The 21,402-nt window shown below is 36.8% G+C and overlaps 1 protein-coding gene across 3 annotated transcripts in view; it reads left to right on the forward strand.

Annotated features, from left to right (window-relative positions):
- Nucleotides 1–225: 225 nt before the first annotated feature.
- VWA8 (von Willebrand factor A domain containing 8) overlaps nt 226–21,402 on the forward strand; it is a 297,774-nt gene continuing 276,597 nt past the window's right edge. The window contains exons 1-2 of one of the 3 annotated variants that reach the window (XM_074378241.1): nt 226–620; nt 14,431–14,508. In XM_074378241.1, coding sequence (XP_074234342.1) covers nt 458–620; nt 14,431–14,508 — 241 coding nt within the window. In that variant the 5' untranslated portion in view covers nt 226–457. The remainder of the gene's footprint in view (nt 621–14,430; nt 14,509–21,402) is intronic. The other 2 variants (XM_074378240.1, XM_074378239.1) reach the window with 2 other exon arrangements.

Genomic DNA, 21,402 nt, shown 5'->3' on the forward strand with positions numbered 1-21,402 from the left:
AATAAGTATTTGAAGAGTCACACCATCAAATGCTCCTGGAACCCTCAAGCATTTCCTGGACTCCCCAGCGTTCACAGGACTACGGGGAACGACTAGAGGCCGGCCTGGGGAACCCAGGTGAACAGTCGCAGGTGAGGGCGAAGAGGGCGAGCGCGCGGTCCCGGAGCCAAGGGTCCGCAGGAGAAGCGGAGCGGCCGGCCAGGCCCAGTGCTCGGCCCGGTGCTCCTCCTGGCCGGCTCCGGCCGGGCCTCCGAGGGCGAATGCCGGTTCCCCTCGCCCCCGTGGGCCGGGCCGGGCCGGCCCGACACCGCAGAGGCGGCCGCGCCGGGGGAAGGAGTTTCCGGCGGACCCGGCGCGGAGCTGCTTCCTGTCCCCCACGCCGAGCAGCCTCACGCAGCCCGCCGGGAGCGCGGTTCGCCCCGACCCCTTCGCCGAGCCCGACAACGCCCCCGGCCCCATGCAGTCCCGGTTCCTGCTCCTCGGGGCGCCCGGCGGCCCCGGCGGCCCGGCTGCGCGGCGCGTGCGGCTGCTCCTGCGGCAGGTGATGCGGGGTCGACCGGGCGGCGACGCGCGGCGGTCGGAGGTCAGGCTGGTGCACGCCGAGGCGGGGGCCGACACAGGTAACCTCGGGCGCCCCCTCCGCCCTGCGGTCCGCGCGGGGCCCCTGCGCTCCGCCGCTCCCCCCCCCCCCGCCCCCCGCAGCCTCTGCTGCTTCGCTTGTGAAGGAGCGCTGTGCGGGGAGCCGGGGGATAGAGGCTCTGGTCTCCACCTCGTCGCTAACTGCTGTGTAACGCGGGGCTGCGCGCTTGCCCTCTCTGAGCCTCATTGTGTACCCCGAGGATACTGAATTTAGATTTCTGATGACCTGGAATAGTGCGTCCTTCTTCCCCCACTGTTGCTTTCACCCTCGGAATTCTGACTTGGATTATAGTCCACGCAGAGATTAATGCAGCAGCCCTCAGAGGGCTTTGAAAGCTAGACTTGACCTTGCTCGCTGAGTCCCAAGGGCCTGGAAGTCAGTCTGTGCCTTGTTCCAGCCAGGGCTAGTGGCAGCATAGAAGTGTACATTCTCGGCAAAGAACCCATCATTAGGGTTTAAATGTATCCACTAGCCTTTCCAAGTTTTACAGGAGTTTTCATCTCTCGCAGGTTCACATCTTAGAGCTGAGAAACCCTCACAACTTGATTTAATTAAAACCCCTGTCTCTACAATTGAGGTAACGTAGACCCAAAAAGGGAAAAGTGACTTGCTGAAGAGCACACAGCTAAGTAGTGACTATAGTCAAATCACATGCTCTGATTTCTAAGCGCAGTATTTCTTGGCTCTACCTGAACTGATTTTAGGAGTCTGTGTGTGTGCTGGAGTTAGAGCATTTGTGCTGGTTAAGGTCAGGGATGTATGTTGTTGCTTCTCTTGAATGGCAAAGTGATGCTAGGCAAGATTTTGTCACTGTCTTTATTGCTTAGAAAAGAGATTTCCTCCATGAAGTTGCTAGTTTCCTTGTTCCTGTTACCACCAATAATTTTCCTCTACAGAAAATGAGAGAGTTTAAGTCTTTTATGTTTCATTCATTCATTCACGCTTTCTTCCATCCGTTGAACAAACTTTTTTTTTTTTTCCCTGTATAGAGTTGTGGTGATTTCAGCATCTGCCCCTTTATCAGTGATTATGCTTCTAGGTTGACTGTTCATTCGTTTGTTTTTTTATTCTTTGAGTTTTCTGTTTGGTTGTTGCTCCTTGGTCCTAGAAGGCAGAGAGTTCAAGAGAAGTGTAGCATAATCTATAACTTGGGCTTTGGAGTTAAACAGTCTGGGTTGGAGCCCGTTTCTGTACTGTCTAGATAGGGGTATTTGAGCGTAGGTTACTTAATTTTGTGTTCCAGTTTTCTTAACTGTAAAATGAGAATAAGGATAGTATATTTGATAGGGTTGTTGTGATGATTTAATTAGTTCATATAATTCCTGGCACATATTAATGTTCAATAAAAGTTGGCATCTTTATTGTTCTTAGTACATATATTTTCAGCTATGTGAGATTTATTTTGTTTCCTTGGCTTTAGAAGAAGTGAAGCCAGTTCCTTTTAGGTTTAGAACTGTCAAAACTATGTAGGTAGGCTGATGGAGCAGGGTTAATTCATGTGAACATTAAAAAAATAATAAAAATTGTTCTTTGTACATGAGTGGTACATGTTGATTATAAAAACATTAGAAATGTCCTAAAAATTTGTGTTATGTCCAGCAAATCAAACTATAGGCCTTGCTTCAAATGTGAGATTCATGAATATATTACAGACAACATATTAACTTCTTAGACTCAGTCATTGACTCTGGTAGGATCATAGCACGAGAAGTAAATGATGTTAACCCCACTGGCCTTGCTGCCACGAAGATCACAAGGTTGAAGGTATGGGGACTGTGGATAAATGCAGGTGGAAACTCACCAGAGATCTGGACTCAAGTGAGAACAGCTTTGAGCCAGGTAAGCTGAAGGCAAGCCCTGGGCTTCCCTGGGACATAGTATAGGCCATCAAGGTTGGAGTGTCCCATTTTGAACCAGAGGTCATACACAGACAAATGTAAACCATAAATAGCAGCATGCCGTAATTAATTACAGTTTAGGCTGGAAAGATGCTCTCAGCTGCACTCACACATGTGACCAGTAACTCATCTCCTCTGTGCTTGTAGTTGACCTTGCTTCCTAGTAGTTTGGAAAAAGAGCAGCAAGGTACATAAACAATAGATACAAATTATCTACTATTCTTATCTCTCCTGGACTGTATTATGTCTTATTGATCTTTATATTCCTTTTTGTGCCTGTCAACTCTGTGCACCTAATAAGCATTTGGTGACGTATGTTCCAGTTCATACAGAGAAGGAGTGGGAGAGGCTGGAATTGCCTTGTTGGCTTTCAAGGTAGGAGCTTTATAAAGCCTGAGAAGCAGAGGGAAGACAGGGTCATTTTGTTAAAAAAAAAAAAAAAAAATCCCCAAACCCACTGCTTTTTATCCTTTGCTATTAGGTAGTCTAAGCACCCATAATCTGTAAATTCTTTACGTCTCTTTGCACTTCAGTTAGTTGTATTGTCCCTTGGTTTGAGGAATAAAGAGTGACAAGGTTAGCTACTGCAAAGAGTTTTCAATAAAGATTGCTGTAGTGTTTTCACAGATGAAGGCAAATGAGTTCAGTAGGGCTCCGATGTTTAACAGACTCAGTTATACAAGAGATCAAGATCAAATGAAAAATCTGGAAACAACTCTGCATAAACCCACTGTGACATGTTTCATGCTGTCCTCTTATACCATTATTAAAGCGATTCACAGTTTTATCTGTATGAGATAAGTTTATTTACAGAAATATTTAAAAATACTTTTTATACAAGAAATGAATGTTCATTGTAGAACAATGAAAAGTACAAATTCCCTAAAACATAAGCCTTCCGTGCAAATTCATAATTGTCACCTTTTTTGTGTTAATACTATCAGATTTTGTAAACTGTATGTTTACATAAATACATATTTCATTTTAAAAATAGGGTCATGTATGTTTTATAATTTATTCTTAGCCATGGTTGTTAATGTGTTAACATAGTGATAAATATTGCTGTACATGATCATTTTAAATAGGCATTAAGTTCATATATTTACCCATATAATTTCTTTTGCCAGTTTCCTATTCTTAGATATTCAGGTTGTCTATTTTTAAATATATAATAACAGTGCAATAAACATCTATCCATATGTGTTTTTGTGATTTTAAAATTATATCCTTGGGCTATAACAGAATTAATGACTTTGGGGAAGGGAAATACAGAACTCCTGCTTCAGTTGAGAAATATGATATAAAGGGAAAACCTATTGTGTGTGCAAGTCTTAGCTCTGTATTTACTAGGTATTAAACTGTGGGGAAATTATTAACTACTCTGAACCTGCAGCAGGCTATTTTGACCCTGAGGACATTGTGACTCTTAGATACCAAAGAATTTAGCAGTAAAATCCTGGAACAGTTGTATCCTAATAAATTGTTAGTAAGACCCATATTAGGAGCGTGCAGACCAACCTGGAAAGTGCTGATATATTTGGTTTTCTCTTGAGTCTAACTTTTATATATAAAAAAATGGTGACACTAAAGTAATTCTTAACCAGAGGTGATTCCCCTCCTGCAGGGGACATTTGGGAGTGTCTGAAGGCATTCTTGATTGTCATGACCAAGAGGAAGGGTACACTACTGGTATCTAGTGGGTAGGGGCCAGTGATGCTGCTAAACACTCTACAATGCACAGGACAGCCCCGCACAAAGAAGAACCACCTGGCCCGAAATGTCAGTAGTGCTGGCTGTTGAGAAACCCTGCACTAAACCAACTTCTTCGTCAGAGCGACAAGTCCTTGAATTGTGAGTCCATTTCAGAGTTAATTGTCCTAAAGTGTGTATATTCATTAACATAAGCACATTTTAGAAGGGCTACCACAGATGTGCCTGAAATATGTAACTGAGAAAAGCATTTTTGAGACTGGTAAAGATCTTGACAATAGAACAGCCTTGAGATATTTGAGGAAAATGCCCATCTTTCTCATGGGTTAGCCAAGAATTAGATAAAAACTATCAGTCATATAAAAATTCAAAGACTAACTAGAAATTATCAATATAAAATAAAACTCTACAATACTGCAAAATTTGTTACTGGTTAATACTGAAGAAAGAGCACAATCTTTCTGATAACCAATCCATGCTGATGGCCACAAAGGAAAACAGAGTGGTGAAATTCTACATGGACCAAAAATGTGATTGATAAATCAAATCACTATAAAATAATACTGTAAATAAAATAAAAATAAAAATGTGCTCTATAAAAATTGATCAAGACGTTCTTTTGGCTTAATTTTGCTCTAAATGCTAGTTACTTAATGCAAACTTATGAATGCTAGTATTATTCTGATGAAAATGCTTTTCAGAATATCCTCAGGGTCAAAATGTTCTGTATTCCTCTCTGAGCATGTATCTTCATTGTTAAATAAGGATAGTTAACACTTGCCCTGCCTACCTTTACCTTACAAAGATTGTCATATTTGTTAGGAGTCATTAGATTTTAAGTGACAGAAATGTGCACAGAAAAACTATTGATTCGTTCACATAGGTGGGAGTTCCAGTGGGTTCAGGCCTGACTAGATGCAGGATGTTCAAATATCTTTAGGGCTTGGGCTCTCTCTGCCTTTCCCCAGGATGCCCCCGACTCTCCACTCTCCCTTTATTGGATTTACTCTTTGCTGTATTGGTTTCACTGTCTGGCAGGCTTTCTTCAGGTGGTAGCAGTGATGGCCTCACTGTCAGCCCCAGACTTTGATTGTCCTTACAATTCACAATGCCATAAGACAGAACATGTTTTCCTATGAGCTCTAACAAAAATTTTGGCAAGAACTCATTGGCCAAGCTTGAATCATGTGCCCATCTCTAAAACAATCACTGTGGCCAGCGAGTGGAATGTTCTGGCAAGGCTTGTGAAAGGACTCATTTCTGGGAGTTTGAGTGCAAGGGTAAATGTTGGGATGAGTGGTTTAAACTCTACTCCAACCAAATGAGGTGGGTTCTCCACTGGAGAGAGCGGTTCAGTTGTCAAAGGGGAAAGAATATTGGGCATGTAAAACAAAACAGCTGTCCACTAAGAATCGAGTGACCAATGTCCAGACAGGTTTACACAATTAAGTGTTGTATAAAAGATACTATTAATTATTATCTTAAATATAGAAATTATTTTCCTGTGAACCTTTGGCAAATCCCTTTAGGTTAGGATCATTGCAAGTGATAAAGTCAAGCCTTGTTACTTTAAATGTGGCCTTAAATTTGATTTCATTGATAAGGTTTTAACTTTTACATTCTTTTCAGGGTTTTTAATTTTCAATTCCATATTTTCCATGCTTGACTAAAATATATAACTTAATTTATTAGTAGTAGTTGTGTGACAGTTTGTGTACCGTACAGGGGTTTAGGCTAATCTGAGTTATGTGTGGGCGCTTTGCGTTATTTGTGATAATAAATGTAATTGAATGTTAAGCAGCATATTCTATAACAACTTGTATTTGCTTGTTGACTCATTCTTAGTTATTGTAAAAATTTCCATTATGAGTAGCTTATATTATTAACTAAAATATTTTTTAAAAAGTGATTGTACTTATTTAAAATATTTATTTGGTTTATTTGAAGAAAGGCATATATTAATTTCTTCTGCCTAAATTGTGTTACCTGGTGCACTATGATAAGTATTTTTATTCTTCTTTAGCTTAATATTTATACTACTTCACTTAAATGAATCCTTTACAAATAAATGACTTGATTTCTGAGTATTTTGGAAGATGGGCTATTCTCAAAGTATGCAGAAAATCAGTGAGTGAGGGCTTAAAACAATACTTAGTTAAGAAAACAATATCCAATTAGAAACCATAATCATTCGTATATTCATTTATCAAATGTTTGGTTTGAGGTATTCTTTTTGGCACTAGGGGATACAAAGAGGATTAAAACATAGGCTTTGCCAACAAAATGCTATACTCTTAGAGACTCAACTGTGGTCTTCAAACATTTTTCTCACTTATCTCCTAAAAGGATTTTGCAAATTTGTACCCCTTTATACATTTTTAGTTTCATATCTCGAAATTTTCCTGATAAGGATAAGTAGTTGCAGAGCGTGGTGTTTCCACTGTGTTGTACATATTGACATTTAAAACAAAAAATTGTTACAGTTCTTTTTGAAGTGTATCTTTTAAATGGAATCAGAATATCCTAGTAATTTGTTAGATACTATCTCTATCAGAAAGTATCAGAAAATTTACATTATTTTGGGGGAAGGTATAGCTCAGTGGTAGAGTGCATGCCTAGCATGCACAAGGTCCTAGGTTCAATCCCCAGTCCCTCCATTAAAGAAATAAACAAATAAAGCTAATTACCTGCCCCCACAAAAAGAAAATTTACATTATTTCTTTATTGAATTTGTATTTCAATTATACTTATTCCTCATAATTTTATCTTAATTTTTTTATTCTGAAAGTTTTATCTTTATCATATTTTCTGCAACAAAAAGTGTCCAAATGTTAAAATGTTTCTATCATTACAATTATTAGAATACAGTTGTTCAAAAGAACATCAATATAGTCCAGATTTTCTTAAAAACTAAAATTTTGTGGAAACACACCTGTTAATATCACTTTTCCCCAGTTGAATATAAATTGCTGTAATTAATATTCCTAATTATATTTTATTGCTAGAATATAAAGACTTTTTATATAGCAATATCACTTAATTCTTTGCAAGCTTTCTAAGTTATAAGCCACAAATAATATGTTGATTTGTTATCAAAATGACATATATTAGGAGCTGTGTTGGCTTTTTTTTTTTTTAAGGCAATGTAGAGCTTTATTTATTTATTTACTTATTTGGTTGGGGGAGGTAATTAGGTTTTTTTTTTATTCTTGGAGGAAGTACTGGAAATTGAACCCAGGACCTCATGCATGCTAAGCATGTGCTCTACCGCTTGAGCTATAACCTCCCCCCTCAAAATGATATTTTTAATGGCATTAAATCAACTGGCAACTTGATTATAGCCTTTTTTCAAGTTGTTTGGAGCAAAGAACTGGAAACCATGTGACTTGCAAGTGAAGTCAGTGACCCAGCCAGGAGAATGATTCTGCCTCACTTTCTGGAAGTTCACTGAAAAGGCTTCACCAAAATTTATCAAATGACTGTGGTGGTTTTCTCATTAGAGGCTGCTTTCTGCTTATTTATTCTAATATGCTCAGAAAGAGTTGTTAAAATAAAACTTCCATTCAGCATACCTTTGCCAATACAATATTCGTTGAGAAAATTCTTTTACCTTACCCCATATTTAAATACTTTTTAAATCAAATTCTTAGTTTTCATAATTAACAAAGGGAGGTTGTACTGTCAATTGAATCAGCCAAATTAGACTTTCTGACAGAAAAGGTATTTTTCAATTCAATTCAAATGAATGTGTTAATATATTTTAAAGAATGTTATGAAAACCACTGAAAAATAAATTATGGGACGTATTTTGAAGGCTAGTTTACTAAATTCAGTAAAGGAATGCAAGGATAAAGGACTCTAGTGGTTACATATTTAAAGGATTTCATAATATATGATAATGCAGGTTAGTGTTAGGGGAGGGCACATGGAAGTGAGGATCTGAAAACTGGTCCCCTTCAGACTGTCATGCTCTGTCCCCTTGGAAAGTGTTTATGTACCCTGATTTGAAGACTCATTCTAGAGGAGCCATAATGAAAACAGTGAAGTGTGAGAATTACCATTATAGAAGAGTGGGCCAGATACTATGCTAGCAGAAAGATGGAAATGGAGTGACCGATTCTTGATGGAGGTGGAGATCATGCAAAAGGAAAAGTTAGGGTAGGTTCAGCGGGGAGATGAAGATATCTGAGGAGTAGTCCTGTGAAGAAAAAGCAGTGTTCCTTCAGGGCCAGGGGAATAAAGCATCAGTTGCTGAGATAGGAATATGAGAGGTAGAGCTGGTTGGAGATGGCTGGATGACACACACAGAATATAGAGTTCTGTTTTTCTCATGTTAAAGTTGGGGTGTCTCAGGAATATGTACATAAAGTGTCCAGTAGGCTACTCACAGATATGAACTCAGGAGAGCCATCTGAGCCAAAGTAGATATTTAAGAGATTAATTATATGCAGGTCAAAGGTAGGCAATTGATATGGATTAGATGACTCAGTAAAGTGTACTATGGTAACCACCAAGAATGTCCACCGTTAAAGCATGGAGGGCCAGTGCCTCACCCACATGAATGTCATTTTGCTCTTTGCCTGCAGCAGGCATGGCTAATTGATCACTGCCCTATCTTAATGAGTTCAATTTCCACTGTGATTTCTTCTTTAGGTTTCTTTTTAGAAGCCTGTTGCTTGATTTTCAAATGTTTAGAGATTTTCCAGTTATCTTTTTGTTATTGAGCTCTAGTTTAATTCCATTTTGATCAGAAGGTATACTTTGTATGATTTCAATCCTTTGAAATTTATTAAAACTTACATTATGGTCCACCCTGAGATCTACTTTGGTGGATGCTTCATGAGCATTTAAAAAGAATATGCATTCTGCCATTGTTGGATGTAGTGTTCTGTAAAGTTTAGGTTGAGTGGCTAATAATGTCTTCAGGTCTTTCATCTTTACTTCTACACTTGGTCTTAGTCAAAAGGTCAAGAAGCCATTGTCCTTACTTCTATATCCTTCTGTTTTTTTCTCCTGCTTTCCATCACTTACCGAGAGAGATTAAAATATCCAGATATGACTTTGAATTTGTCTCTTCCTACTTTTAGTTCTGTCAGCCTTTGTTTTGTGTTTATTCCCCAGCCCCCTCTTTGCCAGGTCACCACCATAGGCTTGCTGTGTCCCTCCACAAAGTGTCACAGCTCCTTTAGGAGTCTTTCTAAACACAGTCACTCTCTGTGCATGCTCTCTCCTTGCTCCCTCAGGCCTGGTAGTGGTAATGGCTTTCTAGTCCCAGGGTACTGCACCATCCTTGCTGGTTTTCCCAAACTCTGCACACACCTTCATAAATGGTTCCTTTATTCTCTCCTCGATTACTTGATTTGAACATACGATCAGTTTCTTGCTGGGGCCCTGACCAATAAGGGATATATTTATGAAAAATATTTCAGTCAGTAGGAAAATCCAGTGCAAAAGCCTGAAATGAATGTATGTCTGACATGTTCAAGGAATAGTGAGGAGACCAGTGTGACTGGAGTTGAGTAAGTGAGGAGGTCACTAGTAGGAGATGAGCTCCTAGAGGATATGGGGGAGCCAGGTCAGAAATAGCCTTTTAGGCCATTGCAGAGATGAGGGTTGAGCAGAAGACTGGTGTTACTTGATTTCTGTTTTCTTATATCACTGTGGCTGCTCTTTTGAGAATAAACCATACTGTGTAAGAGCTGCGACAGGAGATCTGTTAGGAGGTAAGAGATAATGCTGTTTAAATGAGAGAACGAATTTAAATAGTAATTCCCTAACTGTCTTGGGTCAGCATTGGGGTAGTAGAGGATACAGTGAGAAGTGGGCAAACTAAATATATTTTAATGATAGAGTCAGTAGGATTTTCTGTTGGGACGTGAAGGGGAAAAGTTAAGAATGACTGATACCATATATAGAAAACCCTGAAGACTCCACACAAAAACTACTAGAGCCAATAAACGAATTCAGCAAGGTAGCAGGATACAAGATTAACATACAGAAATCTGTTGCATTTCTTTACACTAACAATGAAATATCAGAAAAAGAAATTTTATAAAATCCCTTTTAAAATTGCATCAAAAAATAAAATATTTAGGAATAAACCTGACCACAGAGGTGAAAGACTTGTATGCTGAGAACTATAAAACATTGATAAAGGAAATTAAAGATGATTCAAAGAAATGAAAAGATATCCCATGCTTTTGATTGGGAGAATTAATATTGTTAAAATGACCATACTACCCAAAGCAATCTACAGATTTAATGCAATCCCTATCGAATTACCAAAGAAATTTTTCACAAAACTAGAACAAATAATCCTAAAATTTATATGGAATCACAAAAGGCAATACTGAAAAAAAAAAAAAAAAAAGAACAAAGCTGGAGGCATAACTTCCTAGACTTAAGGCAATACAAAAAGCTACAGTAATCAGAACAGTTTGGTATTGGCACAAAAATGAACATATGGATCAATGAAACAGAATAGAGAGCCCAGAAATAAACCCACACACCTACAATCGATTAATCTTCAACAAAGGGGGCAAGAATATACAATGGAGAGAAGACAGCCTCTTCAGCAAGTAGTGTTGAGAAAGCTGGACAACTGCATGTATATCACTGAAGTTAGAACACTCCCTCACACCACACACAAAAATAAACTCAAAATGGCTTAAAGACTTAAACATAAGACAGGACACTATAAATCTCCTAGAAGAGAACATAGGCGAAATATTCTCTGACATGCATCATAGCAATGTTCTCCTAAGGCAGTCTATCCAGGCAATAGAAATAAAAGCAAAAATAAATGAATGGAATCTAGCTAAACTAATAAGCTTTTGCACAGCAAAGGAAATCATAAACAAGACAAAAAGACAACCTACAGAATGGGAGAAAATATTTGCAAATAATGCAACTGACAAAGACTTAATTTCCAGAATATATAAGCAACTCACAACTCAATAACAAAAAAGCAAACAACCCAATCAAAAAATAGGCAGAAGACCTAAACAGACATTTCTCCAATGAAGACATACACATGGACAATGGACACATGAAAAATGCTCAACATTGCTAATTATCAGAGAAATGCAAATAAAAACTACAATGAAGTATCACCTCACACCAGTGAGAATGGCCATCTTTAAAAAGTCCACAAACGATAAATGCTGGAGAGGGTGTGGAGAAAAGGGAACCCTCCTACACCACTGGTGGGAATGTAACCTGGTGCAGCCACTATGGAGAACAGTATGGAGATTCCTTAAAAAACTAAAAATAGACTTACCATATGACCCAGCAATACCACTCCTGGGCATATATCTGGAGGAAACTCTAATTAAACAAGGTGCATGGACCCCAATATTCATAGCAGCAGCATTTACAATAGCCAGGACTTGGGAAGCAACCTAAATGTCCATTGACAGATGATTGGATAAAGAAGATGTGATAAATATATACATGGAATACTACTCATAAAAATGAAATAATGCCATTGGCAGTAACGTAGGCCTAGAGATTATCATACTAAGTGAAGTAAGCCAGAAAGAGAAAGACGAATATATGATATCACTTAATATGTGGAATCTAAAAAGAATGATACAGATGAACTTATTTACAAAACAGAAAGAGACTCATAGACATAGAAAACAAACTTATGGTTACAGGGGTGGGGCAGGGAAGGGAGGGAGGGATAAATTAGGAGTTTGGGATTTGCAGATACTAACTAGTACATATAAAATAAAAAACTGTTACCTACTGTATAACACAAGGAACTATAATCAATATCTTATAATAACCTGAGAGTATGAAAAGGAATATATGTATAACTGAATCAATATGCAGAAATGAACACAACATTGTAAATCAACTATAAAAAAAAAAGATGCAAGCCATTAATACAATATGTGAGATTAGTATTGGAACCCAAGGGACTCTTGCTGCTCCTGTCCCTGGGTAATGCTCACATATAGCATAGTGAGAAACAAACGGTATTTGCTTGACTTCTTAATAAAAGCTAAAACTTAAAAAAAAAAAAAGAATGATTGCAAAATTTCTGGTCTGAGGAGTGGGAGGATTAGCAGAATTGGGGAATACTGTGGGTGGAGCACATTTTGGTGGAAAGATCAGAAGTTCAGTTTTGAGTATGTTAACTTAAAGCCGGCTGTTAGGCATCTCAGAGTCTGCTGGTATCTAGGTTTGGAGTTCTGTGGTCTGCATTAGAGGTATAAACTTGGGAGAAAGCAGTATATTAATTGCAGTTAAAGGCATGAGACTGGATGAGCTCATCAAGGAGAGGTTATAGATAGAAAGAAAAGAGGCTACAGCTGGGCCTCCGCACCCCTTGTTAAGAAGTTGAGGAGAAGAGGAAGAAAAGGCAAAGAAGACGTGAGGGGTCATCATGAAGTAGGAGAATGGGAAAGGAGGTGAGGGGGCAAGGAGGAGAAGGCGAGAGAGGGACAGTGTGGTGGAATCCACTCTGGAAATCACAGTGGTTAGCTCTTCCTGCTACCTGTATACTGTGGCAGCCAGTCTGTGGTTAATAACATGGGCTTGGCCAGTGAGATGTCACTGCCCACAACTTTGAATCATGAGGGAGTTATGCAAAGGCTGCAGGAACAGTTCATTTATGGCAACGTCTTATCAGAAGATGTATCTGAAGACTTCAGCTTTGAGTCATGACTTCTGCAGCTTAAGATAGTGTTTTTCTAACTTTCCTACGGGTTTGAAAAGTATCAAAATCAAACAGGGGAAAACGCTGTCCTCTGATCACGGTGTCCCATGGTGTGGATCTAGTGGTGGCAGGGGTGGTATCTCAGGGAGTTTACCCTGGGGCGTGACTTTGTGTTTCCTGTTGCCTTCCCTAACATACCGTGGACTAGTTTCTGAGCCTAGGTCTCTTCATGATGGGTTCATGGTTCCTGTGAGCTATTTCGACAGAAACCCCAATGGCCTTTGACTCAGCTGGTTTGAGTTGGACTTTCTGTTCCAGCAGTTATGAAACAGCTCACAGGAACCATGGGTTACTTAGAGTCAAGATTAAATGAAATAACAGAAATAAATGTGTCTATAACAATATTTACCAAATAGCCAGTAGTTATAAGTATTAGCTGATGTCTAGATTAATTCAGAGGGAAATTCCATTGATTTGCACTCTAAATATACATGTCTTCTCTATTAAAAAGTCTACCGGTGTTTTATACAATGTTTCTACTTATCTCTCAATTCACCACGTACCTCTAATATATTCCTTCCTCTGTAAAATTTTTTTTTTGTAGATATACACATTTCCTTGTTTGTAAAGTGTCTGTTTCACATATTTGTGAAATGTGTAAAGTTAGAAGATAGTAATCATTCAACAAATGTTGGTCATTGTTACGATCATGATTTAAGGGTTTCATCTCCAGGACACCTCCCTAGCTCAAAACTGACAGTGCTGAAAGATGTGTTTTGCACAGCTACTTTTTCTAAGTGCTTTTGAGCCCTTTCCAAGTGAGGTTCCAGGGGCAGATGAGATCAATATGCCTATTTTGCTGTTGGAGAGAACAAGGCAGAGATTGTTTGGTTTAGTCCAGCACTTTAGAAGATCAACCAGAAATTGGTGTTACTCTAAAAAATTAGAACCGTGTAGAAGTGACTAAGAGCTTTTGCTTTGTTTTGTTTGTTTCATGTAGGAATTCTTGAACAAGCCCCACTGGGGCTTTGTTCTTTTATGTACCTAGAAATGTTGAATTGTAGGGTTATGTTGCAAAAGAACTTGAAGTTGTATGTAGTAAAAATAAGAACCTATAATAAAGATGTAAAAAGGTTGCAGATACATGTTAACAACACCACTTTATGGATGCTTTGGATGACCTTAATCACAATGCATCCTTCTGTATTGTTGTTGACTTTTTTAGTATTGCTATTAATGAGAAAATCAAGCTGGTTAATATATTTGATTGTGTTTCACATTTTTTTTTTGCTAAAATAGCATTTAAAATGTGAATTTCACCAATTCTTCATGTCTTCTTTGTGTGTATAACATATACTATGGATGCCAGCTTTAGCGCATAGTGATGACTTAGGTGTGTCTATGGTACCCGACACATCCTCCTCTGTAGGTCAGGAGAACCACTGTTGCCAAAGGCCTAGTGTGTTGTTTTCTTCCTTGTCTCTTGTAATGGCTCTGTTTCTTTATTCTCTTTTTAGGTGATACAGTTAATATTGGAGATGTATCCTACAAGTTGAAAACTCCTAAGAGCCCGGAACTTGTGCCACAGAACTACAGTAAGAAATAGTCATTTATTTATGAATTTATCATTTTGTATCACTTCACCCATGAATAGTTCAGTGAAATACTTACTTTACCACATACTATTGTTCTGTTTTATAATTGGAATCAAATTTACATTTAGGAAAATGAACTGATCTTAAGTATTCATTTTGGTTGGTTTTAATTCTATAAATCTGTATAACCGCCAGGATTGCTCTCATCACCTCCAGATGTTCTCTGTGCCCCTTCCCCTCTGCCCTGCCCCGGAGGCCGCTATTCACTTCTCCACCTTGGTAGATTAGTTTTTCCTGTTCTTCAGCTCTGTATAAATAGAATCATGTAGTATAGTTTTGTGTGTACGTATCTGCTTTCTTTCCATCAAGATAATAATTTTGAGGTTCATCCATATTCCTGTACCTATCAGATTGTTTTTAATTGCTGAATAATATTCCATTGGATAAATATACCATAATTTGTTTATTTGTTGTCATGTTCATGGACCTTTGGATGGTTTCCATTTTTGGACTGTTGTGAATAAGGTGCTGTGAACTTTCCTGTACACGTCTTGTGATCATATGTTTTCACTTATCTTGAATAAATAACTAGGAGTTGATGTGTCATAGGGTGGATTCCTGTTTAACTTTATTAAGCTCTGCCAAACAGTTCTCCACAGTAGTTGTACTGTTTCACCCTTTGACCATCAGTGATGTTCCACATCCTTGCCATCACTGGTATTTCTAGTCTTTTTTATTTTACTCATTCTGTTAGGTATGGTCATGGTTTTTGTTTTATAACAGCTTTGTTGAAATATAATTCATATACCATAAAACACCTTTTTAAACTGTACAACTCGGTGGTTTTTAGTATATTCATACAGTTGTGCAACCATGCCACTGTCTAACTTTAGAACATTTTCATCAAGCCAAAAAGAAACCTCATAACCCATTGACAGTAATTCCGTTTCCTCCTCTTTTTCCTCCCCCCTCACCCTCCCGCCAGCCCTTGTAAATCATTAATATACTTTCTGTTTCTATGAATTTGCCTATTCTGAACATTTTCATATAAATGGGATCATATAATATGTAGCCTTTGTGTTTGGCTTATTTCACTTCCCATGTTTTCAAGGTTCATCCATGGTGTAGCATGTATCAGTAATTCATTCCTTTTTGTGGCTAAATAATGTTCCATTATATGGATATATCACTTTTTGTTTATTTATTCATCAGTTGATGCACATCCTGGGTCATTTCTACTTTTGGGCTGTTACAAATAATACTGCTATGAACATTCGTATACAAGTTTCTGTATGAACATATGTTTTCGATTTTTGAGGGGTATGTACCTAGGAGTAGAATTGATAGGTCATAATGGTAACTCTTTGTTTAACATTTTCAGTAATTATCAAACTATTCTCCAAAGAGGCTGTACCATTTTACATTCCCACCAGCAATGTATAAGAGTTCCAGTTTCTCCATATCTTCACCAATACTTACTATTGTCTGTCTTTTTTATTGTTGCTGTCTTCATGGGTATGAAGTGGTATCTCATTATTGTTTTGATTTGCATTTCCCTAATGACTCACAGTCATTTCTTTGCTCAAAATCATGTCAATTCTTTTCTCAAAATTCTTTAAAGGATTCTCTAATACTTTAGGAACAAAGATCAGTCCTTATCTTTAATGATCTAGTCTCAGCCTCATCTGTCAATGTCCTTCTTCTATTCTGTGTTCCAGTCATTGGGCACAATATTAAATATTTTTTTGTTCACTCTTCAGATTTTTCCAGGAGACTGGTGCTCCTTGAGGGAGAATATCTCACTTTTATCCAATATAAATTTCCATTGACTTTACCTCCTAAATGGCTCTGTGATCTATTCTCTACACTTTGTCCCATTTTTCCTTTACTATATTTTTTTTGAGTTTTTTTTTTAGTCATAACTCTAGGGATCACAATTAACACTTTAACTTAAAACAAACTTGTTCAGATTAATACTAATTTCATTTCAGTAGTCCACAAAAACTTTGCTCCAATATAGCTCTGTTCCCTTTGACTTCTTCTGTACTATTATTGTCATGTAAATTATATCTTGATATATTAAAAGTCTAATGACACAATTTTTTAATTATCATTTTATGAGGTTGTTTTTTAAATCAGATAAGAGAAGAAAAGATTTACAAACAAAAATATGTTTATATTATTTTTATATTTACATATGTAGTTTCCTTTACTGGTATGCTATTTCTTTGTGGGGATCTGAGTTACTGTCTAGTGTGCTTTCATTTTAGCCCAAAGGAAGGACTCCCATTGGTATTTCTTTAAGGCACATTAGTTAGTGATGAATTCTCAGTTTTTGTTTGTATAGAAGTTTCTTAATTTCACCTTTATTGTTTGAAGAATTCTTGTTTGGCATTTTTTCCTTTTAGCACTTTGAGTATGTCATCTTACAGCCTCTGGCCTCCATAGTTTCTGGTGAGAAGTCAGTTATTAATTTTATCAAGGATCCCTTGTATATGATGATTCATTTTTCTCTCTGCTATTAAAATATTCTATTTGTCTTTTGATACTTTGACTATGATGTGTCTAAATCTAGTGTATCTCTTTGAGTTTGACTGACTTGATGTTTGTTGAGCTTCTTGGATGTGCAGATTTATGTTTTTCCATCATTTTGGGGGAGTTTTTGGCAGTTATTCATCATTATTATTTCTTTCTTTGCTCATCTCTTTCTGTTTCTGGGACTCCCATTATGCACATGTTAATACGCTAGATGGTATCCCACAGGTTTCTGAGGCTCTGTTAATTTTTTTTCATTCTGCTTTCTGTTTCTTAGATTGGATAATCTCAATTGATTTATCTTCAAGTTTGCTGGTAATTATGCCTGCTCACTTCTGTTGTTGAGCACCTTTAGTGAATTTTTTCATTTCACATATTGTAATTCACAACTTCAGAATTTCAGAATTTCTATTTGGATTTTTAAAATAATTTCGATTTCTTTACTGATATTTTCTGGTGAGAGATTGTTGTCATACTTTCGTTTAATTCTTTAGACATGATTTCTTTAGTTCTTTGAAACTATTATGTTTATAATATTATAAAATTTCTAAAATTATAATATTTATAATAGCTAACTTAAAGTGCTTGTCTATTAAGTCCAATATCTGGCTTCCTCAGAGATAGTTTTTACTGACTGATTTTTTCCTCTGTGTATGAGTCATGCTTTCCCATTTCTTTGTGTTTGTTATACTCTTTTTTGAAAAGTATACATATTAATTAGTATAATGTAGCAATTCTGGAAATTGGATTTTCCCCTTCCTCAGGGTTTGTTTTTACTCCTTGTTATTTGTTTAGTGACTTTCGTACACGATTTTTTTTTAAGTCTGTATTCTTTGTCATGTGCAGCTACTGAAGTTTGTGCTCAGTTAGCTTAGTGGTCATTCAATGATTGGACAGACATTTCTTAAACGCCTTGAGCAAATAAATTCTCTCAGCCTTCACCCAGCAATAATATCTATTTTAAAACATATAAGCATATGCTTTGAATGAACATATTCTTGTATTTTGTAAATGACTTAGGGGCAAGTCCCGAAGTGTCTGTTTCTAAATATAGGAAAACTCCCATAAATTATACAAAAAACCCCCAGAAAAACAAGAAAAACCCTCAACATTTTCTGGTTTACATACTTTCAATTTTTATTATTGTTTGCATGCATCTCTCACATAATAATTTTTTTTTTAAATTTCTTTTGCTTAGTTATTAGTAGCTTACCCTTTGAAATTTATCAGGAGAGAATTTATACTGAAGGCAGTTGGATGGTCCATATACTGATTTGCATTTTCTATGCTTGCTATCCATTCATCCTTGTTCCTACCATATTTACAATGTAAGTATCCTTATCTGTTATTGTTTGTATATCAAGATGATGACAGCATATGTTTTACCCAGTAGTAAATTGTTACATTGTCTCTACTAGTCTTTCTTATGAACAAGTGTGCCATTTGTAAGAAAAGGACTCTTTGGAGTTTCGTTAACTTGAAATAAGAGTGGCTCAGTTAATTAAGTTAACCAGAATCTCACATGGCCACATTAGCATTATGTGGTTGCTACAGACTGATTGGACACATAGGTTATATTGCATAATATAACATGTTTTTATGCATCTATTTACTGTATTATGTTCAAATATTATATTCTTTGAACTTTTTCTCCCTCTCTCAGGGACTGTTTCCAAAATGGGAAAATTACAGTTCATTCTTGTTACTACATGATTGATCAGAGATTATGGGTTTTGATTATGAGAGAACTTTGATGTGTTTTTTTCTCCTTCGGAGTTATTTCTTTTAAATGTGTTAAAATATTTTGGAAATGGTGTTTTGTTGAAGTTTGATATCCTATTACTTTCCTTCCCATATTTATGCTTCATTTGAGCTTTTTGCCTTTTGAATATTTAATATTTTCACATGAAACATAAAATGATAGACTTTTATTAAGGAAAGGAACTTTAGCAATTATTATCCTCTCTGAAACTCATTTCATAGCCGTGAAAGTAGGACCGCAAGAAAGAGGTCAGAAGACTAATTAATTAGTAGCAAAGCCCAGATTTCCTGACTTCCTTTTGGTTTTCTTTTTATCATCTGCTGCAGTGTCTCTGGCTACTTGCTTTAGAATAAGTCCTAAGATGTTAGAATTTAAAAGTATAAAGGATTATTGAAAAATATTAAAATAGCTGAAGCATGGCAGTGCTATTTTATTTCTATCTTTATTAAAATTATTATTCAGCACACTGAAAATCACTGTTATCTTTTAGTAATGAGATAAGTCACAATGTTGAACTGTGAACCCTGATATCCATATTTAACATCTATTTAATGGAATGGTAGAAATCCTGCTAACTGGAATAAGCTATAGACTAGAAATTTCTTAAGTGGAAGTCTAAAATTCAATTAAAAACCACAAAAAAGCAGTATCATCTCATCAAAGTAAAATTTCTTAATTTGTTAACCATTTGATTGAGATAATGAATACTTATATTTTATAGTTAGTTGTCAGCTTCTCATTTGAACTGTTTCTGTCTTCACAGCATTGGGGGCAGCAGGACATCTTTTTAGCTCCAGTGTCTAGCACAGTGCCTGGCACATAATAGACCCAGGAGTTGGACTGTTCTTTAGTTTTTTTATTATCTAGGTCTTGTCACCTCCTGCCTTGACCATTATAACTTCCGCTTATCATCTTAGTCCCTAGTCTCTTACCTGCAAGTGTTGAAGTGGGTAATTGAAGCTTTTTTGCCTTTTTGTATGAAAACCAAATCTCAAGGCTTAGATGAAATTGGCAACTGTTGAAAAGGGGTTCCTTCATGTTTTTGTGCTTGAAGTTAAACTATATTGTATCAAAGCTGATATTTCTTCCAGGGTTTAACTTATGAAGTGGTGCTCCAGGGTAGCAGGTTTTCAGTAGATGACTTTAAACCTGACCACAGAGTTTTATTTCTGCTTCCTTACATAATCTCCTTGTTACAGTCAGTGAACCAATTATATGTGAGGTCATTTAAGGTTTACTGGACGCACTGAACTCTTAGCCAAGCAATTAGGGCCCGTAAAGATTTACAGCAAGAATTACAACATTGTGCTCTTAAAATGGTGAGATTTGGCATAATTAACAGGATGAGAGATTTCTTTCTGGTGATGGGAGTGGAAACTTTGTCTTTAGTTTGTAAATAATTTTAAGAGGTTTGAGAAATTCATCAATGTTATAAATGACAGAATAGCATGGGAAAACTATGTCATTTTTGTGTCAGGGTAGGAAATGTGGAACAGTCATTGCAGCTACTTGTCAGTTTTAATGAATTAGTGACAAAGGTTACACAAAAGGCCTCCAGGGAGGGGTTACCTAAGCTTCCTTGACTTAGTAGTGCTTGAAAAACAATCTGAGAAGCAAGGCCTCCAATCCTTAAGATTTGCCTTATTTTTACTAGTGCCTTAATTGCCTCTCATTAGCCGGGAATTTACTTTGAAAAAAGGATTTCATTTGAGATTCCTTTAGATATATTTTAAAGAATAGAGCCCTCAACAGAAAGAGTCCTGTCAACTTTTAATGCTCTTTAACGTGCCCTGAAGTCTCTACAACAATCTGTATTCAGTGCCTCCTTCTTCTTTAGTCTTCTTTCTCCCAACGACCATATTGAAGATGATTTAAATTTTTTGGATTATTTTATTGCTTTTTATTTTCTATTTAATGACTGTTGCTGCTTTCTGCAACTTTCATTGCAGATGTGCAATTTTTGAGCTATGTAATATGTTAAATAGGCTTCCTTGGATCCACTTGGCAATTTAACCACCACTGATGACATTGTTAAATGAATTTAAGTAGTAAATCCCTAACTTAAGAATCATATTTTAATGCATATATAACATATGTCATAAAGAGGTTTAATATCCCTACTATACCAATATATCTTATAAATTGGTGAGATGCATCATATGATCGGTAGAAAATAGACAAAGGATTTAAATAAGCATGCCACAGGACAGGAAATTCAAATGGCTAATACGTATATGTACATATGTTATAAGTCTGCTTAATAGTTAAATGCAAATTATACAATAAGATACCAATATTTATACTTTTTTTATGCCAAAATTAAACAGTATTATAAGAGGGAGTATTATAATGTCCAGTACTTACAAGATTGTAGGGAGATGACATTGTCATACATTGCTATAGGAGTGTGAGTTCATATGACTTGTTTGGAAAGTAATATGGTAGTAGCTTTTAAAATAAAAAATATATCTTTTTGATGTAGCAGTTTCTCTTTTAAGTTCTATCCATTAAGGGAAAAATCAGTACATAAAAAAGAATATTTGTACGCAATATATATTGCAGCATTTTGTAAAGAACTTTTTTGGGGGTTAGGGGGA

This window comes from Camelus bactrianus, chromosome 14 (assembly GCF_048773025.1).
Source record: "Camelus bactrianus isolate YW-2024 breed Bactrian camel chromosome 14, ASM4877302v1, whole genome shotgun sequence".
NCBI lineage: Eukaryota > Metazoa > Chordata > Mammalia > Artiodactyla > Camelidae > Camelus > Camelus bactrianus.